This window comes from Ochotona curzoniae, unplaced genomic scaffold (assembly GCF_017591425.1).
Source record: "Ochotona curzoniae isolate NIBS_2020 unplaced genomic scaffold, NIBS_Ocur_1.0 contig_2318, whole genome shotgun sequence".
In the NCBI taxonomy this organism is placed as follows: Eukaryota; Metazoa; Chordata; class Mammalia; order Lagomorpha; family Ochotonidae; genus Ochotona; species Ochotona curzoniae.
This window is the reverse complement of record NW_024465419.1, coordinates 10,195,269-10,210,166: the sequence shown is the minus strand read 5'-3', so window position 1 is coordinate 10,210,166 and position 14,898 is coordinate 10,195,269. Positions and strand designations below refer to the sequence as shown.

General features: G+C 45.2%; 1 protein-coding gene across 1 annotated transcript in view; it reads right to left on the bottom strand.

The window, feature by feature from the left end:
- PTDSS1 (phosphatidylserine synthase 1) overlaps positions 1–14,710 on the bottom strand; it is a 74,675-nt gene extending 59,965 nt beyond the window's left edge. Inside the window, exon 1 of the mRNA XM_040972617.1 lies at positions 14,334–14,710. Coding sequence (XP_040828551.1) covers positions 14,334–14,512 — 179 coding nt within the window. The 5' untranslated portion in view covers positions 14,513–14,710. The remainder of the gene's footprint in view (positions 1–14,333) is intronic.
- Positions 14,711–14,898: the final 188 nt, after the last annotated feature.

Below are 14,898 nucleotides of genomic sequence, written 5' to 3'. Positions count from 1 at the left end.
AAAAAAAAAGCAGAAGAGTGTAGCAACACAACTGGAACTCTACAGAAACAAAAGAAAGCAAAACAAATATAAGACAGGGAGGACTTTTTGAATTATTGATAATTATTGAGAAGCCTAAGAGATGGAAGTTCAGGCAGAAAAACATTATGGAAATGAATAATTTAGGTACAAATAATTTAGTGATAGATTTAAAATTAATAGAACAGGCTGTTTTTCTCGGAAAGACTGCAGCAAAAGAGCTTCTAAAACACACATTTTTTAAAAGATTTATTTTATTTTATTATTTGAAAAGCAGAGTTTCAAAGAGAGAAGGAAAAACAGAGGTCTTTTCATTTGCTGGTTTACTCTTCACATGGTTGTGACAGCCAGAGCTGCGTCAGGCTGAAGCAGGGAGCCCAGAACTCTGTCTGGGTCTCACACATGGGTGCAGAGGTCCAGACACTTAAGCTTCCTTCCTCTGATGCTTTACCAGGCAGAGTAGCAGGGAACTGGACTGGATATTGCCAATATCTGAACCAGTGGCCATATGGAATATTGGCATTACAGATGGCAGTTTAAGTTGATACATCACAACACTGGACCCCTAAAACACAAATATTAAGTTTTACTGAGGAAAAAGAGATTTCTTAAAATCTCAGTAACAAACCAAGCTTATGTAGAAAAAAGAAATCTAGAGCGTTAAGCCATATACAAAGATGTGAAAGGAGACAACAGTGAGTCATACCTAGGCAAAAATGAAGTCCTACAGTGTTGTTCTAAAAACCCCTTAGGCAGCTAAGTTGCTGCACTCAATTAAGCAATTTCCAGACTGTAACAGTTTAACATAAGCTCTGGAAAAAAGAGATCTTGCAATGTTCTTTGCATTAGTCAATGGTCAAACGGCACTAACAAATTAATGCTGTTAACTTCATAGACCAGATTAACAAACCAAACAACATACAAGGGGCCCCCGCTGTGGCACAGTGGGTTAAGGTGCAGCATGGGATGCTGGCACCCCATAGGAACACACAGGTTCAAGTCCTGGCAGCTCCCTTCTGACCCAGCTCCCTGCTGATGCATCTGGAAAAGCAGTGGAAGACAGCACAAGTACATTGTCCTTTGCCATTCATGTGGGAGACTGGGATGGACTTCCAGGATTTGGCATTTGCCCTGACCCACGGCTTGCCATTGTAGCCACCCCAAACACATCACACAGAAGGTCTCTCTCCTGCTCTTTTCCTTTCTCTGTAATTCTGCCTTTCAAGTAAATAAGTCTTTAACAACAACAAAACAAAACAAAAACACTCTTCAGAATCAAGTAGACTTCCAACCAAGGGTAATGTCATGCCAATGGATACCTAACAAATGAATATCTGCCCAGAAGCTCTGAACATGCCCCTTTACACTGTCAGCTTGATCCTGACCGAGGACACCTTCAATTGCACTGGGTCAGGCAAGAAAGTGCCACACTCAGTTTTGAGGACCACCAGAAATAATGGCTTCCTGTAGAGGAACACAATGTCCTCAGAGAGCCCAACAACACCCTGCTGATGCTGGTCATGGAGGGGATAATAATAATAATAGCTCCTGCTTATCAAGTATTCACTATGTGCCAGGCATCCAGCAGGCAGTTAACATTAACTCTGATTGTCACAACCAATTTACCCAAAGGGACATTTTCCATCACACTGGGTTGCAAAGATCCATGAAGATTAGGTATTTGTCAAAAGGCTGCGTGGGTGAAGCAGCTGCAGGTTCAAGAGGCTGCAAGAGTGGCACTCAAAGCCAGGTCAGCTAGACCCCGAAGACGAGAGTTCTCCCCTGTGCCAAGCTACCTCATGAGAAGATGACGCCACTCCAGCAGTCTCAGGCAGGCAGTCTGACTCACGGTAGAGGCAAAGCATGGGTACAGGAGACTGCAATAAGGTACACCAAATGGGAGTGACAAATTAAAAGCAAGGCTAGAATTAATAACTATTGTGAGGAAACAGAAAGGGTGGTTCAGGAACCCATACTTTATGCCACAATACATTCTGGATGACTCAAAGCATTAAAGGTTAAAAAAGAAAGAAAGAAGGAAAATTACTACAATTGGTAGAAGAATTAAAAAGCGAACAACAACAAAAGAAGCTATTGATTTCAATGTTGGTGTGGGGTGGGAGGCTGTAGGGGGGAACCTTCTCAAGTTGCTATATAGAGTCTAAAAGTCACAAGGGAGAAATTGAATAAATCTGCCTGGTAAGCCAGTAAGGAAACCGAGGAAAAGTGATAAGCTTGAAAAAAGTGTTCACTGTGTTATCAATTCTGACACACAAGGCGCTTCTCCAACATCAGTTAACAGGAGAACCACAGGCTGGGTTAGAAAATATAGACAAAAATGCAGGCAAAGGAAATAAACAGACTGTGTGAAGGTCAGAAAATCCAACAGTTCTCAGACTTGTAAAAACAAACAAACAAAAAACAATGCTCACCCTCATTCCTGGCCAGAGATAAACTGAAACAACCAGGATGAGACTACTGTTTAAATCTAACTTATTGACAAAGGTGAAATGTAATGGCTGAGCTGCTATGGATGATACTACTCTGTTTGACACTGTTGGGTTTATTCATTACACAACAGTCTCCTTCGGAAGGATGCACTACATGGCTGGTGTAGCATACACTGGAACCACCTTTATGAAGGGCAGCTTGGCAAGTCTAAATGCACAGATGATCATGTCCTGTGACTCAGCACTTTCACTTCTGGGAATGTCTTTCAGATCCACTTTCATTTACGTGAAAATGACACGTGGGCCAGGTTGCTGAGTGCAGCATAACGTGTTTGTAGAAGATTGGAAACAAGCCAAATGTTCACCAAAGAGACTGATAAAATACATTTTGGATCCAGGGGCAAGTGCTGTGGTGCAGTCGGTTAAGCTGCCTCTAGAAACTTCTGCATTCCTTATCAGAGTGCTGCTCTGAACCTGCCGCTTCCATTGCCGATCCAACTTCCTGCTTATGCACCTGGGAAGGCAGATGACAGAACCAGTGCTTAGACCCCTGTACCAATGTGGGACATCCAGATGGAATCCTTGGCTCCTGGCTACAACCAGGACCAGTCCCACATCTAAAGAGTAGACCAACAGATAGTAGGTCCCTATTTCTGTTGCTCTTTCAAATGGATAAAAATGAGTAAATAAACATTAAAAACATTTTTACACTCAATTATAGTCCAACCTTACAAGGGAAAATAAGGCAGCCACAAAAAGTACGAAAGAAACTTTTTATGAATTAACTGATTCAGAAAAACTTAAGACATATCAAAAAATAAGACATTGTACAACAGTGGTACAATTAGCAACTACTTTACATACAGGGGAAGATATGTATGGACACATGAAGGCACATCAAAAGTTTATGAAATATAGAACTGAAGACCTCTTTATGTGCATGGATTTAAAAATTTTTGCTACAGGGGCAGTAGGTTAGGTCTCCCAAAGAAACTTATATTTAATTTTCAATAAGCTTTAAAAAAAAAGATTTATTTCATTTAATTTCTTTGACAAGCAGATTTACAGAGAGCATGAACCTCCACTGGTTCACTCCCTAAATAACTGTAATAGCGGGAACTAAGCTGATCCAAAGCCAGGAGCTTCCTCCAGGTCTCCCACGTGGGGGCAGGGGTCCAGGGACTTGAGCCATTCTCCATCGCTTTCTCAGGAGCATTAGCAGGGAGCGGGATGAGAAGTAGAGCAGCCAGAACTAGAACTGACACCAGCACTGCAAAGTGTAGAATTAGCTTGTTAAGCCACCGCATCAACCCCACGCTTTTGAAAGTATCCTCCTGTAGGTGATAATTTGCACCATGACAGTGGTTTTCATCAAAACAAAGAAATAAAGGACTGGTGATAATATGAGAAGGAGCTTTTTTATCACACACTTTTTTGTTATGTCTTGGATTTCAAGTAATGTAAATATGATGTTCTTTTTTGTAATTAATCACTGTGGTTATTTAATGAATGGCTAACGGTAAATCAGCAAATCAGTATTTTTAAAATCACATGCTAGTCAAAACACTTGAAAATATACAACACTGAATTTATTTTTATCCATTTGAAAGGCAGAGTGAGGGCGACAGCAAGAATAGAGATACCTCTACCTACTGGCTTATTCCCCAAATGGCCATAACATCCAAAGCTGAGCCAGCATAACACCAGAGGCCCAGAACTCCATCTGGGTCTCCTAAGTGAGTGACAGGTGCCCAAGCACTTGAGCCATCCATGTGCTGCCTCCTAAGATACACGAGCAGGAGGCTGAATTAGAAGTGGAATAGTCAGGGTTTGAATTACCACTCCAATTTGGGAGGTGGGAGACCCAAGCTGTGGTTTAACCAGCTGCATCACAATACCCATCCAAACAGTCAATTTCTTTTTTTTTTTTTAAGATTTATTTATTTTCATTGCAAAGTCAGATATACAGACAGGAGAAAAGACAGAGAGGAAGATCTTCCGTCCAATGATTCACTCCCCAGCACTGCGCCGATCCAAAGCTGGGAACCAGGAACCTCTTCCGGGTCTCCCACGTGGGTGCAGGGTCCCAAAGCTTTGGGCCATCCTCAACTGCTTTCCCAGGCCACAAGCAGGGAGCTGGATGGGAAGTGGAGCTGCCGGGACTAGAACTGGGGCCCATATGGGATCTCGGCACGCCCAAGGCAAGGACCCTAGCCGCCAGCCCACGCCACCAGGCCCCCAAACAGTAAATTTCTAAGAACTTGAAATCAGTAATAAATAAGGATATGTGGGCTGGCATTGTAGTTTAGCAAGTAAAGCCGATACTTGCAAAAGCCAGCCTTCCATATGGGTGTTGGATCGAGTTCTGGCTATTCCACTTCCAATCCAGCTCCCTGCTAATGTACATGGGAAAGCATCTGAAGATGATCCAGGTGTGGGTCCCTGCACCCTCACAGAAGATTAGGAAGAAGCTCCTTGCTACTGATGGCCTTGGCTCCAGTCACTGAGAATATTTGCGGAGTGAACCAGCATATGGAAGATTAGTCACTTTCTCCTTTCTCTCTCTGTCCTTCATACAAAAACTAAACTCTTTTTAAAAGTAAACAAGGACGGGCCTGGCATGATAGCCTAGTGTCTAAAATCCTCACTTACATCCACCAAGATCCCATATGGGTGCCAGTTCATCTCTTGGCTGCTCCACCTCCCATGCAGCTCCCTGCTTGTGGTCTGAGAAAACAGTGGAGGATGGCCCCAAAGCCTTTGGACCCTGCACCCAAGTGGGAGACCTGGAAAAGGGCTCTTGGCTTCGGATCAGCTCAGCTGTACCTGTTGTGGCCACTTGGGAAGTGAACCAGTGGATGGAAGGTTTTTCTGTCTCTCCTTCTCTCTATAAATCTGTCATTCCAATAAAAATAAATCAGTCTTTAAAAATTAAAGAAATAAATAAATAGGGATGCAAAACCAAAGAAATTTCAATTTTAAAAATTTTGAGCAATTGTATTAGAAGGAGGGGCTCAAATGGATGGTATACTATCAGAAGAAAAAAGATCAGTTGGAAAAGATAAAAAAATAGTAACTGTGAATCCAAAACACTGGCAGTTTTGCATATGCTTAATTAGGAAACAAAATGGATTCCAGATGGACAATGAGGTCTTTGGATAAACTGATAATACACAGCAGAAAAAGGTTAACCCTAAGCAGTCAAAGATTGAGGGGTGGGTGAGTATCAAAAAATGTGAGTCAGTCAGACTCTCTAGGCCTCTGCCTCACATTCTAGATGGGCTCTTTGCAGAGAGGGTGTGGCTTTGGCACACAGATCAACCACCTGTCTAGTAGTAAAGCTACAAAAGAACAGAATGTGCACTCAGAATCCTCTGAGCATATACCAAGTCTAGTGAGTCCTCATAACGCTTGCTGTGAGTGAGCTCACCCTGTCCAAATTCTAAATGACCCGTAAGTATATGCATATTTGAGAGAGACAGAGAGACAGAGTCAGACAGAGAGAGAGAGAGCTGCTCTCCATTGGTTTGGACCCACATATTGGAGTTATGACCACTGCCTGCACAATGTGCATAGCAAAGAAGCTGGAAACAAAAGCAGAGCGCCACGCCCAGGCACTAATGGATGTGGCCTTCCCAAGCATAATTCTACCAGCTGTGCCAAATACCTGCCGCAAAAGATATTTTTCACCTTATAAGAATTGTTTCTCATTAACCTGACAAGCCAAAAAACAAACAAACAAATCACCTTTCTACTGAGGGTGGCAGCAAGTGACTGGTGCCTTGCCTGGGTTGGAGATCTTTGGCTCCACCAGGAGGCAATGTGGATCTCACTTCCCCAGGAAGATCATCACCTGTGGCCAGGGCTACCTGGTCCTTACCTGGACTTTTTCTGACCTCAGGATTTTTGCTCAACTAAGACTTGAGTTTATAACAAGAAAAGATTTGGGCTTTTCCCAATGCTTTGGGACCTGCACCCGTGTGGGAGACCCAGAAGAGGTTCCTGGTTCCCAGCTTCGGATCGGCGCAGCACCGGCCGTTCTGCTCACTTGGGAAGTGAATCAGCGGAGAGAAGATCTTCCTCTTTGTCTCTCCTCCTCTCTGTATATCTGACTTTGCAATTAAAATAAATAAATCTTTAAAAAAAAAAAAGATTTGGGCTTTTGATTGTGATGGTGTGCCAGTCTGTGGCTCTCTTTCCTGTGCCTATAGCAGCTATTAACAAAAAGATATCCACATCCCTAGTGCTCTGAATGAGCCAAAGAACTTCCACAGCTGGTCTGTGGACTGTTCTAGTGGTCTGTGGGACAGACAGGGGGGAGCATTACCCATGCCTGGAGGATGCAAATAAAGTTTACAGCTACACACAGATGGACAGAATGAAGCAGGTGCCAGCATCTCTGAACACTGGTTTGAATCAAGGTTACCACACAAAAACACACAGGCAGAAGTAGACAGAGTCTACTTTCCTTACTGCTAACCCCAGGAGGTACACCTGTGCCAGAGCAGCTCTGATCACACAGGGTCAAAAATACCCATTGTACAGCTTAAATTAAGATTGTGGCTGCAGCTTCTCCAGGACAAACATCCCACCCTTGGTACCCTAAGACAACTCTGGTGCCCAACACCATGCTCAACATACTCTAAGTATCCTCAGCACGGTGGATGACAAGAACGAGTGAGATAAACGGCGTAGTGGTCAGGCCGCTAAGTTACAGGGATAAGAAGCCAGAGGGTCTACTCACAGCAACGTTCCTGTCTCCCTCTGCCCCTGCAAAGTTAGCCTAGGAGACCTTCTAACACTATGATACCAATAAGCCAAATCAAGTTTCAAACTCTTAATTCCTTCTATGGAACATTGTTTCAGGAAGCATAGGAAAGCACTTAAGGGAAGCATGTCCTACAAACAGCAAAAGTACACAAAAAATTCCAAGTTTAAAAAAAATTTAAAACAAAATGGGGTGCTGGTACCAGGGTGTAGCAAGTTAAGCCACCGCCTGTAGTACTTGCATCACATATGGGTGTTGGTTCAAGTCCTAGCTGCTCCACTTCCAATCCAGATCACTGCTAATGTACCTGGGAAAACAGTGGAAGAATCCCAAGTGCTTGGGCCCCTGTGCCCACATGGGAGACCCAGAGAAGTTCCAGGATGCCAGCTTCAGAACAGTCCAGCCCCAGCCATTGCAGCCATTTGGGGAATAAACCAATGCATGGAAGATCTTTCTTATCTCTCCTTCTCTCTATAACTCTGCCTTTCAAATAAAAATAAATAAATCCACAAAAAAATAATAATTTTTTACAAAGCTGCATAGCAATCGCATGTTGGTTTACTGACACACTGCAGGTATGGGAACTTAAAGAAGCCAAGGCAGGCGCCATTCACCTGTACTGTCTTTGGCTAAAGCCTTCTCTGTGAGGCTAGGCAGACAGGAATGTCTAGCCTTCATCACACCTCAGCCACGGGATTAAATGTCCCTCCCCCTTCCATCTTCCTCATTAATTTTAATAGGGGTCTTTGAAATAGAGACAAATAGCTGGGGAACTTAGAAGACAGGTCACCGTTAAGGATCCTCTCTCCCAATGGAAACTCAATCCTGGGATGCCAGTAGACAGATGTTAACTGGTATCAGGATTATCTTGAATATCATATGAACTCCATGTTAATGTAAGGTATAATGCTCATTAGGAACTACAAGCTATTTATCAACAAAAAGAGTAGAGAATTGATAGTTTTAAAAGTTCTTACAGAATAAATGATTTCAGTATTTCATTCATTCAGCATTTAGTGGGTACCTATCCTGGCATGGTTAAGATATTTGGCCACAAGGAATGGAGAAATGATAGTGAAAGGTATTTGTAAGTATAGAAACAAAAAGGTGTTGGAGAGGCCCTAGCCAAGTGCACTGTGAAGGACTCCATGATCTTGTGGGTGCACAAGAGGCACTGGGTGGGGCATAGGGTAGTCTCCTGTCATAGAGACAGCAGCTCTGGGTGTGGGCCAGGAGCAAGCTGGGCCTGCTTAGGTGAGCTGTGGACAGATCGGAGAGGAGAAAAGCTGGAGAAGTTCTACTCTATGGCCAAAGTCCTTAGGGTCCACTGAGCCCCTTCCTCCAGCTAACAGGCATCCAGAGAGAGTCTGGAAGCAAGAAAGAGACAGGATCCTGAGAGCAGCAATCGGGAGGGGGTGGCTGCAGGGACTGGGGGAGCATGCTATGCTCCCAAGGGGCTGGGCTGATGTTTGCAAAAGGAAAAAGGAGAACAGCTCTGAAAGCAATCATGGAGACCTATTGAAGAGAAACCAGATGGTGAACCCTGGGGATGGCAGAGACCTGAGCAATGTAGAACTGAACGAGAAATGAGGTGCTGGAACAAAGAAAAAGTTACAGCTCCCTGGGCTACTCCTGCCTTCTGAATTAGCTGAGGCCGGGAAAAACTGCTAATTTCCTTACAGAAACCAGAGGCAGATCATTCTATCTCAAGACAAATGATCTTAACATGTAGTGACAAAATTCTACCTCTACATGCAAAAGATTATTTACAACAGAGCAACTTAGAAACTCCAGAGGCATATGAGAGGTGGCCATTTCTAGGTATATAATTTCTTTGAGACTGTAAGGCACCATTGCACCCAAATAGACATGTGAATCATCCAAAATCCTATTCACTATAGAGGATCCCAAAGAAATAAAGGGGCTTTAACAGGTTTAAAATCTTATTAGGGACACAAAATACCAGAAGTCAGCATAAGAAGAGAGTTCCTATATTGGCAAGCACACACAAGAATCAGGTCTGGGTTCATCTTAGATGAGGTTTCTTTGGGATTCCCCAACTGGACCGCTGGACTCAGAACTCCAACCATGGAGAGAATTGCAGGGTCCATGTCGAATCATGAAGTGCTTGTGTCAGAACTAGGCCTCCTCAGTGGCTTAGACACAACAGTGGAAAGCATAGCCAGGTGCACATGAAGGATACGACAGTACACCAGAACCTGCAGAGGACACCTGGTACCATAACAATGAATGGAGGACAGAACAAATTGATCAACTACTCCAGTCAAGCATTGGCAGTGAAAATCTAGGCAAACGAAGACTCTAAGATAGACTATGCCAGCTAGTGGATCCTGGAGGGATTTCATCGTTGTTGGAGTGTAGAGATCGGCAGCAATTCAGAACCGTTGAACTATCAAAATCACTTGAGCAGGACCCTCAGAGCTTGCCCCACAGAGGGGCCCCTGGGACGGTTGGGAGACTGGGCATGGCTTCTCCCTTTGTCTCTCCACTTCCTCAAGATACAGGAAGGAAAAAAGAGAATGCGGAAACAATGGTCTTATCCACTTTCTTGTAGCCTTGACCCTTTGATCACTAATCAACTATACAAAGATCATCAAAAAAAGAGAGAGAGAGATCAAAGATGCCTATTGCCTATTTGAATCCAATAAAAATTCAAACAGTAATTGGGGAAGAGAAATGGTATGGATTAATGTTGATTTAATCTCAACACATAGTCTCTATAGATGCTTGATATTGTTGATGTCCGGCCACCAGGATATCCAGGGCTTCTGTTATTGGGAGAGCAGGAGCATGATGCACAGAAGGAAGCAGGACCAAGGCAACCGAGTCAGCAGCCATCAGGAGACGTTCCCTAATGGGGAAAGTGGTCAGAAGAAAAAGGACACGGAAAGCTGGCAAGTAGCCAAGAGCCAAGCCGTACAAAAGACCAGTGATATGAATTGACGTTACAAACCCAACAGAGAAATCAAGTAAAAACTATTCTTGGGCCCAGCGCGGTGGCGCAAGTGGTTAAAGGTCCTCACCTTGCACGCCCGGGATCCCATATGGGCGCCGGTTCTAATCCCGGCAGCCCCACTTCCCTTCCAGCTCCCTGCCTGTGGCCTGGGAAAGCAGTTGAGGACGGCCCAAAGCTTTGGGAACCTGCACCCGCGTGGGAGACCCGGAAGAGGCTCCTGGCTTCGGATTGGCATAGTATCGGCCCGTTGCACTCACTTGGGGAGTGAATCATCGGACGGAAGATCTTCCTCTCTGTCTCTCCTCTCTGTATATCCGCCTTTCCAATAAAAAAATAATAAAAATAAATCTTTAAAAAAAAAAAAACTATTCTTATTAAGTAAAAATCACTCAGTCAAAACTTGGCTCACTTCTCTGTCCTGTATCAAGAAAAAAGCTAGTAGACATAAACTGGTAATCACATAGCTACAATATCTGCAGGAAAGCATTCTTCTCTAATTTTGTTTTTGTTTTATGCTGGGCAAAAGTTGAAACAGAAACCAGGATTTGATGCAGGTGTTTCTTCAGGACAGGTGGGCCTCCATAAGTGTAATTTAATAAATTTTACACCTAAAGCTCAAGCATTTGAAATCAAGCCCATCCAATATTCCCATGTTTGACATCCTCTGACAGCAGAGTAAAGATGTGGGGACTGCAGTAACGATGACTCTGAACTGGAGACAAAGGTTTTTCCTTGTCCCACTTTCCTGTTCCAAATTACAAGACACAGACCTAAGCATCTCCATTAGAAAAATATTTCTAAAAATGTGGCAAAATGAGCTTCCTCAAATCTTGGGAAACAATTGGGTAGTATCTGGCTTTAACAACAGTGATAGGGAAAGAAAGTTTAGTAAGTATAGTTTAACATTGAGTTGGCCTACTTGCCAACAAAAGAACTACTTGATAAATCCAAACTTGTCTCGGACTTCAGCACAAGGTGTCTAACTCTCACAGTTGGAAATCCTTGCTGACTCTGAAGCATGCGACATTAGCCCAAGTCCTGCTTCTTACTTGCTGCTAATATGACACCCAAAAAATACTCATCCCGTTAGACAACTGCTTCCTTGCTAAACAAAACTGAAGCCAAACAAGTACTTTTAAAGTTTTACTGAAAGATTTGCACTGAACAATTACCCAACTAAAATAATTATAGAATAAGTGTATGGTCCTAGAGATAATCATTATGAAGGCGCACAAAACGAAAAATTTTCATTTAAGAAGTCATTACTTTTGCCTTTTATGTCAGGAGATAGAGCTATCATTATGATGTCCAACTTAAAAGGGTCACAGATCATTATAAAACAAGGAGCAAGATCCAGTAAGTACTAATTCCATCAAGGGTGCTTAGAATTTTATGTAAGGTGAAACTTGTTCTTCTCTGGTTCTTGATAATGCAATTTCTGTCTCTTCAGAAAATTAGCTGAAGAAATAAAATTGCAATCTTTTTGGAAAAGGCCAGTCTGAGGCTCAGATAATGGTGGTTCTATGATTCTTGACAAGTCATTAAAATTCATATTCATTTCTTTTTTTTTAAAAGATTTATTTTTATTATTTTTTTATTGGAAAGGCGGATATACAGAGAGGAGAGACAGAGAGGAAGATCTTCCGTCCGATGATTCACTCCCCACGTGAACACAACGGCCAGCACTATGCCAGTCCGAAGCCAGGAGCCTCTTCCGGGTCTCCCACGCGGGTGCAGGGTCCCAAAGCCTTGGGCCGTCCTCGACTGCTTTCCCAGGCCACAGGCAGGGAGCTGGAAGGGAAGTGGGGCTGCCGGGATAGAACTGGCGCCCATATGGGATCCCGGGTATGCAAGGTGAGGACCTTAACCACTGCGCCACCACACCGGGCCCCATATTCATTTCTTATCCTTTAACTCTACATCTGCCTTGGCACAATATGATATAAAAGGGAAATTCCAATTGAAAATGACTTTTTGTGTTAGAAGAGAAGATGTATTTTGAAAAGGAATAGAATAAACCTGAAACAAATTGTTCACTTTCGCTTCTCTATTTAAAAAAAAATTAGTTTTCTAATTTCTGAAGAAAACTCCCTCATTTTACATCATTGTAAAAATCCAAGTATATGATGAAGTTAAACTGAAGTGAATGGCTAACAGGCAGGTATGTAATCCAATGCGTATTTTTCTTGTGCTTTCATCACTTTTCTCAATGACAGAGCACACTACATTATCATTTAATAACAAATGCAACTGAGAAAGCACTGGCATACAATGAAACCACAGAACAACAACCAATAACTATTAAGCAATTAACATTTGCCATGCACTGAGTTGAACATGCCTTATTTTAAAAGCTTTGTTCTCATGACAGACAACCCTATGAGGTATTAGTGCTGGCATTATCATCTTTCCTACAAATACAAAAACTGAGGCTTGACAAAATGGAATGGCCACAAAGCTACCAAGTAGTAGAATCAAATGACATTATGAATTAAGGATAATATAGTCATAATCAGGGACGACACTGAATTCTTTCCAGTGTAAGGAATGCAGGGGTGTCTTCAAAAAGTCCAAGAAAAAAATGTTATGATGAAAATAATCTACACTATTATTTTGAACATTTTTTGCACCAAAATAAACTTCTCTTATAATTCCGTGTTTCTATAATCTGGTTAGATACTATAGAAGGGCATTACATTATCAGCCTTACCTCTTAGTTACAATATTCCTCAAAGAGGAAGCAATGGTTACCTCTGCCTCATGCCTTTAGGCAGACTCAGGCAAACAGGAACACTTGCATAAGAAGAACCAAGAGTCAAGCGGATTATGGAGACAAGGAGCAAGTCTCCTGTGAAAACTACATGGCTGCACGGGCACTCATGTGTGTGCACCTGTGTTTGCCTGCACATGGACACACAATTCTATCCGATTGGTCATGATACATCCAGTATTTCTTTTCCCATGACCTTCTAGATGTTTCCTAAGTCCTTGTGACCACCAAATAAGGCCCTGATTGAAAAACTAATGATAGGAAAAACTACAGGGAGAGAAGCAAATGTCAACAATTGTACTTCTTGTACTAGGTTAATCTCTTAAGCCATGATGATGGGGTGAGCACGACTTCCTTTTCTCTAAAGAGGTTCCCTGGGTTATACCCAAGGCGACCCCTTGGGCTGCCAAAGAGTACCATGTGGCTGTCAGGAGTTGGATTACAAATTGCTTTGAGCCCCTGTGTGTGCTTTCAGGCTAAGAGAGTTGTGCCATGCTATATGAATTTACCACGCCCCAGGGAAACGTGGTCACTTGTGACAAAATCTCTTCTCCCCATGTATGTGAGGTGATGAGCGGCCAGGGTGTGTGACATCACACTGTGTGATGCGTGGTGGGCTGGTGGCTATGCAGCAGGGTGTCCAGCAGGGGATGGGAACTGGGTTGGGTAGGAAGAGAAAGCTCTTCTTCTGTGACGGGTGTCTAGAGGGACAGTCTGTGTTGGGGTATAGCTGGTATTGCTTGAGGCTAGGGGCAAGGTAGTGTGGGACAGCTTGCCTGCAAGGCATGCGGTCTCGCCACACAGAAAAGCCCATGGGGGTGCACCCTCTGAGCATGGCAGGTTGTGTCCTGGGTCTGTGGGTAGTGCCTGAGGGCGCTGTGGACTGGGGTGTTTTACATGTGGAGTGGTGTGTGCTCAAAGTGGTGCATACCGGATGATGCATGCGGTGTGCTAGGTAGGGACCTGGGCTAGGAGGCGGCGCCAAGGAGAGGGGCCTAGGTGGTGATGAGTGCGGAGCAATACAGAGCGCCTCATGGGGTAGGGTGGGGTGGGGTGCGGAGGCTACGGCGCTGGGTGACCCGCGTGTTCCTCGCGCGGCCAGGGGCACTGCAGCATGGGCAAGGTGGTAATGACGGGCTGAGAGGGTGGGCTGGGCGAGCAGTGGACGAGCCGCGTGGGCGGCGAGTCCGCGAGGGTGTGCGCCGCACAGCCAGCCCGCTGCCTGTCCCCAGAGCCGTGCCGGAGGGGCCCCTTCCCCGCCACCGCCCGCCCGTCCCCCACCCCTCCTCCACCCCGGCCTCTTCCCCTCGTCCTCGGGCGCGGCGCCCCGCGAGGCTCCGCGCGTCTCACCTGGTGAAGGCGAAGTACATGAGGCTGACGATGGTGAAGCTGAGCAGGGTGATGGTGTGCGGCCGGTAGAAGAAGTCGATGGTGATGTCTTCCACTTGCTGCTCGTTGATCATCCGGAAATGCATCTTGTAGTTCACATCATCCTTGCTCAGGGTCCGGCTCCCCACGCAGGACGCCATGGCCCGCCTCCCCGTCCTGCCGCGGGGGCCGCGGTCCCGGCCCGCGGAGGCTGGGACCGCCGGGAACACGGGCCAGCAGCCGGACGGCGGGGCCGCGTCTGGCGCCCAGCACAGGCTGGGAGCGCAGGGAAGGACAGACGCGGGAGGGCGGGGTCGCGGCGCCGGCGACGCGGCCGCGGAGAGGTGGGGGGACGCCGAGGGCAGGCGCGTCGCTGGCCCTCTGGCTAGGCATCTCTGGAACCCCGGAGGGCCGTGCGGACCTCCAAGGCACGGAGCCGCGAGGGAAGAGGCTGCGCGAGCGGGGCGGCTGAGGCCCCTGGCGGCCGGCTCCCCCTGGTTCGCAGCCTGCCGTCTCCCCCTCCGCGCCGGCGGGCAGATGGTGTCGC